Source organism: Candoia aspera, chromosome 1 (assembly GCF_035149785.1).
Source record: "Candoia aspera isolate rCanAsp1 chromosome 1, rCanAsp1.hap2, whole genome shotgun sequence".
In the NCBI taxonomy this organism is placed as follows: Eukaryota; Metazoa; Chordata; class Lepidosauria; order Squamata; family Boidae; genus Candoia; species Candoia aspera.
In genome coordinates, this window is record NC_086153.1 from 307119158 (window position 1) to 307132717 (window position 13560).

Sequence of the window (13560 nt, forward strand, 5' to 3'; positions counted from 1 at the left end):
AGAAACATCAACAACCTATGCTATGTTGATGCTATTGACTTCTTGTCACATTGAGCATCTTTATACAGAAAGGGAATATGCATATAAGGAGAATTTGGACCAGGAGGTACTGTTTCTTAGTTGCTGCTCCACCCTTGTGGAATAGTCTCATCTTAGAATTAATTCTTGCTTCATTCCTTCTAATGTTCTGGAAGCTACTGAAAATGGAACCTCTGAATAATGTTTGGTTGAGTAGTTGGTTATCATAGTCTTTAGCTTATTTTACTTTGAATCACTTATATTGGTTTAAGTGTTGGTATTATTTTATTTGGTTTTGCTATGATTTGTTTTATTTATTTTTCATAATTGCTATTGCTGTAATTTATTGTAACTTTTATTATTAATGTTTTATAATTCTTGGGTCCTTCTCGACTCAAAGTTTCTGCTCAGTGAGTAAGTAGCAGCTTTAGCTAGGAGAGTTTTTACACAGTTACATCTTGTGTACCAATTGCAGCCATTCTTGGATCATGAGGCATTCTCATTGTCACTCATGCCCTAGTCACTTCCCACTTGGATTGCCATATAATGCGCTGTACCTGGGGCTGCCCTTGAGGAACATTTGGAAGCTATAGCTGATACAGAATGGTGCTGCTTGGGCAGTGTCAGGTGTATCCTAGTATAAGTGGGTTACCTGGCTGCTTAGGGAGCTACACTGGCTGCCATTTGGCTTCCAGATGTTATTCAAGGTATTTGTTGTAACTCTTCAAGCCGTACATGGCTCCAGGCCTTCCTGTTTGCGGGACTGCCTTCTACTGTATTCATCTGCCAGTCTGATCAGATTGTTAGCTCTTTCCAGATCCCTTTGTGGTGGTCTCTCATGAAGGATACACAGGCTGCAAGTTTTCTCGGGATGAGAGCTTGTGGTCTCTCATGAAGAATGTAGGAAGAATGCACAGACACAACTTCCTCGGGATGAGAGCCCCGATTCAAGCCGTAAGCTCTCTTTTATTTTCCCCCAGCTAAGCAAGTACACTAAAACAGTAATTCACATAGCAGAAGGCTGATTGGTCTAAATAGCAATGCATACCTCATGTAACCCCCCTGATAGCCTCCTGGCACAGCTCAGGTTACAGCTTGTGTTGCCTTGTGAGGAAAGTTTTTGCTACAACCTTATCCACTATGGAAGTTCAAGGAAGGTTCAATGTAAATAAACATCTTGCACAGCTGTCGTGGTTTGCCAGCCAACAGCATAGCATACAATGCTCTCTACATCCCTTCATAATCTGATGGGGCCATAGAAGCTGGCTTTCTCAATAGCCACCTCCACACTTTGAAATTCCCTTCCTGCACAGATTTGGTTGTCTTATGTTTCTCCTAGGCTTTAGGAAAACTGTTAAGAACTGCCTATTCCATCTGGCACAGGGGGATGCTTTGATTAGAAAGGAGGCTGCAAGTACATGATTGCTATAACTTTCTGCTTTCATTTTTTTTTTTACTTTGATTGGTTTTGATTTCTGTTTTTTTTGTGTTTTTTTAATCAATGTCTTATTTTATAATGAGGTTGTTAGGCTCCTAAAGCTTTTTGGGATTGGGAACTATACAAATAAAGTAAGTTTTGTTGATAATTTGTTGATAAAAACACCATTAGTTTGTATTTATTTGGCAGTATGTATAAATATTGTAGAATATAGCCTTGTGTGGCGCAGAGTGGTAGGTGGCAGTATTGCAACTGAAAACGCTCCCCATGGCCCGAGTTCGATCCCAGTGGAAGCTGGATTCTTGGGTAGCCGGCTTAGGTTGACTCAGGCTTCCATCCTTCTGAAGTCAGTAAAATGAGTACCCAGCTTGTTGGGGAAGTTGATGACTAGGGAAGGCAATGGCAAACCACCCCACTATAGTCTGCCAAGAAAACATTGTGAAAGCAGCATCTCCCCAGAAGGATCAGACATGACTCTATGCTTGCACAGGGGACCTTTCACTTTCATAAATAAGAAATAAGTATTGAGACATCAGAATTGGATTTTCATAATCAACAATATTCTGCATTCAGCATTCGGGATAAGGAGGGCAGAAAACTAGTTTTGGATCCAAGTTATACTCTTTGATATTTGTTCATTTTTTGTAGAAGATATCTTCATTCCTACCTCATTTGCCAGCATTTTTAAATTTTTAAACAGAAGCAACTTTATTTTACCAAGCAAGAATTAAATACAGCTTGTCATGAAGTTGACTCAGTAGGCAAAGTTTCGGTATCTTCCATTGGTCTGTATTGCCATGCTTAGCTCTGCTTCACTGGATTTGACACTGGGGACTAGAACTAGACTTGAGAACATTTACTTTGAGGACAGCTCTTTCAGCAGTAAGACAGGATAGTGTTTGTGTGCTCTCTGTAACTGTGTAAATAGAGGATAGAGCTGTCCTGCTTTGTCTTCTCTTCTACCATTCTAAGCCCAGCTTACCTTTCTATCAAAGGCCACTAATTATTCCAACAGGGTGTCCTATATCTAGGGGCTCTCTCTAGATGTTGCTACTACCTACATAACCAGCATAACAGAGCATAGGTATGAACTACAAGGCTCTAAGTCATGTCTTTGATTCTGATGTGCACCCATACTGCCATTTGGAAATTACTTGGCTTATTTTTGAGATGTCTGGGCTTCCACAGTGAACAATGTTTGGGTCCTATTAGTTTCACATAGTTACCATATAGAGTTCTAGCTAGCCACACACCAAACTGACATTTTTCAATACCCACAGTGTAATATCAGGCCTGTTCTCCCTCCCCCCCTCCTTCCCTCCCTCCTTCCCTTGTTTGGTTTATATGCTGCTCCAGTTGAAATGAATTCTAAGCAGCTTACACACCTAAATACATAAAAGGAGCAAAACAGTTAAAAGTATATCCCATAATGTGCCAGAGGAATACCAATCACATAAATAATCCTACATCTTTGGATATGGATGTGATGCAGCTCCTCCTTTTGGTTCTGCTCATACATACATACATACATACCAATCATGCTGTTGCTTTTTGGAATAACTATAACTATGCAGGTAGTATGCTAAAGAAATTAAAGGCAGGAAATTAAAAAACAACAAAGGAAACTACCAAATCTAGTTTACTTTAACACCATTCACTGTACCTCTTTATATTTTTTGTCCTTGCAAGCCATCTTTGTTTCTACCACATCTATATATTAATTCATAGACCACTTTTTGTTTTTAAACTTCTGACTTCTCTGTTTCTGAGGATCTCATCACCTCCATCCAGCCATGACTTTCCTGTCTTCCCCTTCCTTATTCATTCTTCCTGTATATATTTGTTTTGCAATTCAATCCTCATTTATTCTCTTTATGTAACTACATACTTGTTTCATTCTTGTTTCTGTTCTGTATCTGACAATCTTACCAGGAGTATTATCTTTATGTTTTCTACCGCAGTGCATTCCTTACCACTGATACCTCTCTTTCCAAACTCTCTGCATCTAAGGTACTTGGTCCAGTATTCAGAACACTGCTTCAACTCTTGGGTGTCCACCATCTTTTCATTTTTCATATGGATTGTGCAGTACCTTTTTTTAGAGTCAGTATTTTTCTTGGGGGGGGGTGCTTTCAAGGCCCATCTAAAGATATGTTCTTCCCAGGATTTTTCCAAATGGATAGCGCCCATCATTAAGTTTGTATGAGCTGGGCAAACACCATGACCCATTCCAATTTGTAGTCACTCCAGTATTGGCTGCCTTCCCAACCAAAGTTATGTTCCCACTTTAATCCAGTGCTATAAACTGGACCTCCACTCCCAGAAAGATACAACCTTTAGAAAGGCTGTCATCTCTTTCATTCCCCTTCTCCAAATCCCCCTCCAGATAAATAATTTGCTTCTGAACCTTGTGTGTGAAGAGACCATGATGAAGAAGAGCTGGTTATTTACCTCTAACTGCATCCTTTGAGTGGTCAATTGTGAATTCACATAACCCACTCCTCTACTTTGCTTGGTCTCAGGTGATCTTATTTTTCCCTCAGATCTGCTGTGTTACTTTTAAAAACTGAAAGGGTTCAACTAGTGACATGATATACATGGGAGGGCAGGGCATTCTGTCAAATCTTTTAAGTTCTGGAAGATTTTAAATAGGTTTCTGTGCAAGTGCATAACCCATGTGTGTGAATTCAAGGAACTACTCAACTGCACTACTGGATACAAAATCAGTTTTTCTTAAGCAGGGCCGCAACTAGGGAGAGGCAACCGAGCCATGTGCCCTGGGCGCTGCACTGGTAGGGTGTCAAAATGAGCGCGGGGGGCACCAAAATGGGCGCGGAATCCATGTTTGCCCCGGGTGACACAGACCCTAGTTACTGCCCTGTTCTTACGTCCTGTAGAGTTAGATCATTATGCTCTAAAATATAAGAATGTCAAAATATGTCCCTTATTCAAATAATAATTTGGAAATGAGAAAGATTCCAAACTTGTGACCTTGGGTAAATAAAACTACATCATTATAAGATGAGAATTTAGCTCAGTTTTCTGAGCATGTTTTGTAAATCAATTAAATGATACACTGAGGAAGGTCTGATAGTAAAAATTGAAATATTTTGAATTTGTTTAAAGCAAATCATAATGGTGGGATTATGTTTTACTGAGTTCTGTTTATTGTGTTCTGTTAATAGTGTTTGTAAATAATGATTTGTTTCATGTGGTTTTAATTTTAAAATAGATTTATATATTTTAATGAAATGAGGTTTTCATTTCATGGCAGTTTTTCTTTTCTTTTTGCTAAAATCGATCTCATAGAAAATGTTTAAAAACATGTTTTGTTCTTTTTTAAAATAAGTTCTGGCCAAGACATCCAAGGGACAAGCGTGGTTGCAAGTCTTCCAGTCCTGATGCGACAGAATCCTACAGAGACGCTGAGGAGAGTCTTGCCAAAAGTTCGAGTAGGTATAGTGTGATTTCCTGTTAAAGTATTGTATCCATTCCAGTTGCACCAAGAACAAAACTCCCACTGGTTTTAATAGCTATGAGCTGTGGATATTTCAGTAAGGAAGACAAAATTACGTACTTCATTTAGATTAAATCTAATCTCCCTTTCCCCCCAAATATTCTTGGATAAGAAGCTCTATATAAACAATATTCAGTTTTACATTAAATTTGTAGCTATCATGATAAGATTTGATTTTCTGGTAACATATTTGCTTCTGTACAGTTTTTTTTAAAGCAATGATACTTACTGGATGCAGTGGAATTTGGTAATGGATATTTGTAATTCCCAAGATAAAATATTAATTGGATTTATAGGCAAAGAGATGTTTAGCATTTCAACTGCCATGATATCAGAATGCTTTGTGCACAGTTTATTATTTTGTTTATTTTGTTTATACTTCAATTTATATCCTACCCTTCTGATACTTAATGTATCATGCTCTAATTATGCACAACATGAGCACCCTGAAATGCACTTTCTGATCTGAATTGTTATCTCCGCATATGGAGGGAAGGGCATTAACTGCAGTATAGTATTTCTGCGACAATCACATAGGTTTCCTTATTGTTTTCTCTTATGTACGTATTATGTCTTATTTGAACTATGTAATTTGGTTTTTTTTATTTCTTTAAATATATTTTGTATTTTTTTTCAATTTAAATAAATGTGTCAACAACAAGACATTGAAAAAATTTAAAACCCAGCAGAATTAAGAACAAAACAAAAAACAAGCAGGAACATTTTAAAAAAATGTGTGTGTACAGTATGCATTTGTAAATTAAAAAGAGATATTTTCATTATTTGAATATACTGATTGACTTGTTCTAAGAACTCACAGTAATCAATAAGCAACTAATCACATGTAAGAGTAGATTTATTAATTAAAATGGAAGACAAAACTAGCAGTATATTTTGAAATTAATATAATAGTCTAATCCTTCAGTTCTTTTCCTGCTCAACTAATACAAAGAGAATAACTTGATATGACTTCATTATATGCGCAATTTTTCCAAAGAGAGTTTCAAAGTACTGTAAGATGATTTCACTATTTCTTGAAAAACAGTTTGAAGTGTTAAATTGAAATGGTATCTAGTTGCGAGGTTTGAGTCTGACCTTGACTCTGAAAATGAAACTTATAATGAGCCGGAAGGGGAAACAAAACTTATCGGGAAAGATCTGGGGAAATAGAAACTAGTAGTGACTCAGCAGAGGGGGAGAATTCAGAGATGCTGATTGGGCAGAATCCAGAGGGAGGTTTGAATCCTCCAATTAGTGAGTGAGAGAGAAGAGCGAGAAGTGCGCGAAGCAAAAGTCACCCTGATTAGCTACAGATGAGAAACGTCACGAAAAGGATCGCATAAAAAGGCACCAGCGCCAGGAGCAAATCACCAGAGACAACCGTTCTACTGTGCTAACAGCTTCAACAGGAGAATCCTCGCCAGGAAACAGAGCCTTGCCTGTAGCCGACACGGAATCAGTGCCAGCTCCCTCTACCGATGCAGACCTACCTCCTTCACACCTTGATCCAGCCGAGTCCAGCCTTGCATCCAGTTCCGAGTCTCGTCTCATTGTTCCAGCCAAGCCCAGTCTTGCCTCCAGTTCCAAGCCTCGTCTTGCCTCTCCAGGTATGTCTGGCCTTGCCTCTAGTTCCAAGCCTTGTCTTGCCGCTTCAGCCCAGTCCAGTCTTGTCTCCGGTTCCAAGCCTTCTCTTGCTGCTTCAGCCAAGTCCAGCCTTGCCTCCAGTTCCAAGCCTTGTCTTGCCACTCTAGCCAAGCCCAACATTGCTTCCAGTTCCAAGCCTTGTCTTGCCGATCCAGCCAAGTCCAGCCTTGCCTCCAGTTCCAAGCTGTCAAAACCAAGCCTGCCTCTGACTCGGAAAGAGAAACTCTTTCAGAGTCAGAGGAGGAATTGGAAACTTACCGGGAAAATGAAACTCCAGGCTGAGCCAGCAGCACAGGAAGAATCCACGACGCTGATTGGGCAAGATTTGGAGGAGGATTCGAATATGCCAATCAGCACATTCCAGAGACAGGCTGAAAAGTGCGCGAACGAGAAGGCAGTCCGATTGGCCGCAGGAACGGTATAAAAGGCAGCCGGCGGAGAGCGAGCTGCCAGAGACAACCAATCCTCTACACCTGCAGCTTTGGAAGAAGAGTCGTTAACGGCATTGGAATCGGTGTGTGCTGTCGAAGAGGAACCAGTGCCTGAGTTCCACTCCAAAGAAGAATTGGATTTTGCGTCTGCTGCAATTGAGGAATCAGCATCAGCCGAGCCCAGCAGCCTGAGTTTTGCATCAAGTCTTGAAATTCTGCGTTCTCCTCAGCAGTGTAGTCGAGGTTTCATGCCGCTGCTTGTCCGCAGTTCTATGCAATTGTGCTTCGCAGACTCCATTTTGTTTTGAAGTTTCACACCTATCTTGTTCAGGATCTAGGTTTGTGGCCACTGCGGTCCCTCCAGCTGAGTCCAGTCTTGCTTCCAGTCCCCAGCCTTGCTCCAAGTCTCCAGTCCAGAGAACCCAGCCTAGTCCAGGACTTTCAGCCAAGTCCAGTCTTGCTTCCAGTCCCCAGCCTTGCTTCCATTCTTCAGTCCAGAGAATCCAGCCTAGTTTGGGGCTTTCAGCCGAGTCCAGCCTAGTTCCAAGCCTTGCTCCAAGTCTCCAGTCCAGAGAATCTAGCCTAGTTCGGGGTTTCCAGCTGAGTACAGCCTTGCTCCAGTTCCAAGCCTTGTCTTTAAACCTTCAGTTCAGACTACCCAGTCTAGTTCAGAACCCCCAGCCAAGTCTAGCCTTGCTTCAAGTTCGAGTCCTGCTCCAAGTCTTAAGCTCATTCCTGTATGCTGCTCGTAGTCCTGTGTCCAGATCCAGTGAGTCAGTGATTCAGTACCAGTGTAGTTCCAGTATTGTTCCAGTTCGAGAACTACTGTCTCCAGTCTTGGTTCCAGTTGCATCCAGTCTGACCCCAGGGGAAAGTCTGTTCCACTGCCTGCTGGGGGTTTGACCAGAATTTGCATACTGAGACTTAATTACCGTAAATAGTTCTTAATAAAGAATATTCATATATCAACACACCATAGACAACCTGAAAGAACAACTAGAACAAACTATGACTTCTGAACACATCAACATGCTGAAAACTACCATCAAGACCACATCACTGAGACAAGCCGAAAAAAGGAAAACCAAACTCCAAACTAAACTACTTAAATTGAATTCCAGAAACAAAGAGGCACCAGAACCAGAAGGGTGGTCAACATGTCCAGCCGCCCACTATCCACTGCAGAACACAATATCCTGCAGAGAGGCCTGAACTACAACACAGAAGATGCAAATAAATTAGAATTCTTCGCAGCTCTAGAAGCGGCATTTAAAACTATAGGACTCACTATAGAAACCCAAGAGGATGTAAGACAGACAATCATACCACAAATCAGAAGGACGTGGAAACAAAACCAACTGAAAGCAGAAGACAGAGCAGCCCTCAAACACCTAAAGATGGACCAAACCATCATCATCCTCCCAGCAGACAAAGGTCGCACCACCGTCATTATGGACAGATCACAGTGTATACAAAGGGCCAAAGAATTACTTGAGGACAAGGAAACTTACACCCCAGTGAACACCAATCTCATACAGAAACTGGACAACCAGGTAAAAAGAATTTTCAACAACCTCACCAAGAAAGGCCAAATTGCATAAGAAGAACAGAGGCGGATGAAAAGCAGTGGACCCATCCTCCCACGCTTCTACGGACGCCCCAAGATACACAAGCCAGGCATACCACTTTGGCCCATTGTATCATTACCAGGGACTCCCACGTATAACATAGCTAAAGAGCTTGCAAAGAAACTCAGACACCTCACAGAGGAGAGTGAACATTCTATCAACTCCCCACTACAGTGCCTCCAGAAAATCAAAAACATAAAAATAGAAGAAGATGGTATCATTTGACGTTACAGCTCTCTTCACATCCATAGACCCGGCACTAGCAAAAGAATCCATGGCTGCAGTTCTGCACAACACGCCTGACCTAGCCAAATACACCAAAATAGAAATACCCAGGATAATGGACCTCATCAACCTCTGCCTTACAACCTACTTTCAGTTTGATGGAGAAATATACCAACAGATCAAAGGAACACCCATGGGATCACCGATTTCAGGACTTACAGCAGAGGTTGTAATCCAGCATCTGGAAAGGATAGCACTCCCAGACATACAACCCAAAGTATGGATCCGGTATGTAGATGACACTTTTGTCATAATACAAAAGAAACAACTGGAAGAAACCCACAAAACCATCAATAACATCTTTAATGGAATAAAATTCACAAGGGAGGAAGAAAACAACAACTCACTACCATTCCTGGACATCCTCATCAATAGAGGAAATGATGGTAAGTTAGAAACACAAGTCTACAGGAAAGCTACCCACACCAACCAAGTGCTCCATTACCAAAGTGACAATCCAACCTCCCACAAGAGAAGCTGTGTAAGAACATTATTCAGACGAGCGCTTACACACTGCAGCAACCCAGAACACCAGCGAAAGGAAAAAGATAATCTGTATAGCATCTTCCAACAAAATGGATACCTGCTCAACTTAATCAAAAAGTGCCTCACCATCCAACCCACTACAACCCAACCAATAGAAACTATGAAAAGGATAACACTGCCATACATCAGAAACATCTCAGAAACCACCAAGAGACTGTTACAACCACATGGCATCACATAGCACATAAACCAACTAAAACTCTTCAAAACATATTAAGCAACCCAAAAGACCCAATAGCCCAAGAAGAAAAAACAGGAGTTATTTACAACATACAATGCAAAGACTGTAACAGCCACTATGTAGGACAGACAGGCAGAAGACTAGCAGAGCGCATCCACAGACACCAACTATCAGTCAGAAGACACGACGAGAACTCCTTAATCTCACAATACATGGACAGACGCAACCATAGTTTCAACTGGGAAATGGTGAGCATCCTAAACCAAGCCAAATCCCAAAACGCCAGAGAATTCTTGTAAGTCTGGCACTCAGACCAAGCAGCCACCAACAGACACATAGAGGTAAACAACATTTATATACCATTCAAAAGAGACAACAGAAAAGCCAAAAGACCAGTACACTCCCTTGCCAGCAATCAACACCCAGATATGCAAAAATCAACACTAGGATTAACACCAGATGAACCATCAAACAGCACAATACACCCTAATCAAGGAACTATTAACCCAGGCAATCAACCAAGCAGCAAACAACAGCCCAATCAAAGAACTCCCAAGGAGAGAACAATAATATATCCAAAAAGGACTCCATAAATTAATTTCATAATAGAAGATTGAGGTTTCTTGATTAATACCAACATATCAAATACTCTGTGGGAGAAATCCTAGAAATGTCTTTGTTTTTTTTTTAAAAAGCCACGTATTATATTTTTATGTACAATTTTTATATTTGTTTGAAAGGATTGTAATCTTGAAAGGTAGGGTTCAAGTAATTGAAATAAATAAATAAATAAATCCATCCATCCATCCTCCTGGAACGATGACTGCTATGCCAAAGTTTGCACCTATGACAAATTTTGTATTTGTCTGATAGGAAAGCTAGCTCTATGCATTGTGAGTTCTTTGATACAGCCAGCCAGCTGGTATGTGGGAGGAGACTGGAAAGATTCGTTTTAGTGTGTGTTGAAACAAGGACATGCTGAATACTAAATCTAGATTTTTATGTTACTGTCAAGAAACTACTTAAATGTAAATTATTCTGATGAGATTTTTAAGACTGAATGCTCGTCAGACCTTTTAAATGAGAATACTGAAAATGGCACTTAACTTGTTTATTCCACAAATGTGGTTTAGGGATAAAGATAGATCTGGAGTCATTAATTAGATAGGCTTCAGAGTTACCTTTAGTGTTAGGCTAATTGCTTTTATTTTTAAAGAATCTGGGTAAATTTCCTTGCTTAGTCTTCAGAAAGCAGTTGATTTACCTAATACAAAACGTGTGTGTATGTAGGTGTGTGTGTATGTATGTATATATATATATATATATATCAGAAGCAGAGGTGTAAAAACAATAAATTTCAGATTATATCTTACAGGAGTAGAGATCTTTAAAAAATATTTATTAAATCAAGTGAAATCTTAATTTCTGATTTTAAAAATCTCAATACTATGGCATTAAACCTCAGCAAAGGATCGTTACCTTGTTGTGGTGCTGGAGCTTGAGCACCTCAATGATGCCATGAGCTAAACTGTGAAGGGCCGCCCAAGACGGGAAGGTCATGACAGAGAGGTCAGACTAAATGCGATCCCTGGGGAAGGTAATGGCAACCCACCCCAGTATTCTTGCGATGAAAACTGTGGTATTGGAGGAAAATTCTGAGAGTGCCTTGGACTGCAAGAAGATCAAACCAGTCCATACTCCAGGAAATAAAGCCAGACTGCTCACTTGAAGGAATGATATTAAAGTCAAAAGTGAAATACTTTGGCCACATAATGAGAAGACAGGACACCCTGGAGAAGATGCTGATGCTAGGGAGAGCAGAAGGCAAAAGGAAGAGGGGCCGACCAAGGGCAAGATGGATAGATGATATTCTAGAGGGCACGGACTCGTCCCTGGGGGAGCTGGGGGTGTTGACCGACAGGAAGCTCTGGTGTGGGCTGGTCCATGAAGTCACGAAGAGTCAGAAGCGACTGAACAAATAAACAACAACATGGCATTAAAATAAACTACTAAACTGTAATATACAAATATATTATACCAAAATGTGGTCTCAATGAGCAGTGATATATAATTATAAAAGGCAAATGTTCCAGATACGTTATAAAGACTCATACTGTTCTACTCCAAGCCTATCTTGAGCTTATTTGGGGTTACAAAAATTCATGTTGTATTTATGCAATGTTCTTTGAAAGTGCAATGTAAGTATAGATGGGTCAAATAAATATTACATTAATTACAGGTATGTGATTTGCCTTGGATGAAATACCTAGCCTTCACTCTAGTGAAGACTGCCATTCCCACCTGGGAACCCTTCTGCTCCTCTCTCTTGCCCATGCATATATCAGGTATAGGATATGGATATGGAATAAAAAATATTTTGCAGGAACAAGGAAGAACAATCATCCCCCCTATTGTTATTGTTATGCCTGTTACAAGGAGGTTGGTAGTACACTGGTTCTTTCTGGAAGTTTTGTAGTCTTGCTCTGAGGCAGCATCCCAGGATATTTAGGAGAACTGAAGGTCAAAGCCCTTGATAATCAAAGAAAACAGAAAGTGTACCCAAACCTTCTTTCTTAAAGATGAGGAAGTGTTTTTCTTATAGAGACATACTCATATCTTTAATTTTGGGTTGACATTTCCCTACTGAATTATCATGCTTGTTTGTCTTGAATAGAGGAAATGACATGCATGCTTTCTTTTCACACAACAGCTTTCAGCAAAATAATTGAAACAGGATGTTTCTTTTATATCCCCAATGTTTTAATTTTGTGCAGTAAAATTCCATCTAAGAACTTATCCTTTTTAAATATCAGAGTTATCCAGGAAGGTAGAAAAAACTTATTCTTTTTGATTATGTGATATTCATGTATAAGTTTGAAAAAGTTTAATGGTTATTTCAACTTTATTTGCCAATATAGTCCAGAGTTTAATTCCTACAAATCAAATCTTATTTTTTAAACATTTGAACAGATTATTTTTACTGTCTAATGAATGGATTAGATGTATTACCAAATAGGGGTATGATTATATATATGTAAAATAAAAATCTGCATTATCTTCTAAATCTTACAATATTTACAGTAATTCAGGGAGAAAAGTTAAACATTAGTATATAATGTTAAATTTATTTCTAGATAGGTAGTACATTTGCCACCCCTCAAGTCACTGGTGACTCATTGTGGGGGAAATGGGACTGTTCCTGGGTAGGATGAGTAAAGAATACTGGGTATTTACAGCAAGAGTATATGCCCTCAGCAGGATTACCTGAGGTGTAAAGGTCATCCTAGCTAATATAGGGCAAATATCCAAGCTTATACTCCAATCATTGATGAAGAAGAGGAAGAAGTTCATAAATTTTATGATCAAGTTCAATCTGAAATCAACAAATATGCAAGCAAGACATGCTCCTTGAGTGTACAAACTATAAAGGATGGTCTTGATGGACAGAAGGAAAATCTGTTACCAAGGCAACAATCAGATAAATGTGGATGAGTCTGCACCAAGAAAGAGATTTACAAAAATGCCTCAGATACCTCCCCCCACCCATGACAGAAGAGGCAACATTCAGATTTGCAAGATTCTGTTACCATAACTGTTCTAATAGAAGTAGCTTTACGCCCACACAATATCTTTTTCCTAGTCTGGTCTACCTTATATGGCTGACACTGAAGTTGGAGCTGAAGTTGGAAATAATTAGCCAGAAAATATAGTTGGACTGTATGACCTAGGAAAAAGAAATGAAGCAGAAGAATGGCTAGTCAGTTTCTGCCAATCCAAAGATTTATTCATTGCTAAAACATTCTTCAAACAAGCAAAATCATGACTCCATCTGGTGATGACTGGTCACACACATACAAAAATGACTATATGGT

At 39.8% G+C, this 13560-nt stretch overlaps 1 protein-coding gene across 1 annotated transcript in view; it reads left to right on the forward strand.

Annotated features, from left to right (window-relative positions):
• Positions 1-13560, forward strand: part of PPP4R4 (protein phosphatase 4 regulatory subunit 4) — a 123068-nt gene that overhangs the window by 37935 nt on the left and 71573 nt on the right. The window contains exon 3 of the mRNA XM_063290270.1: positions 4806-4908. Coding sequence (XP_063146340.1) covers positions 4806-4908 — 103 coding nt within the window. The remainder of the gene's footprint in view (positions 1-4805; positions 4909-13560) is intronic.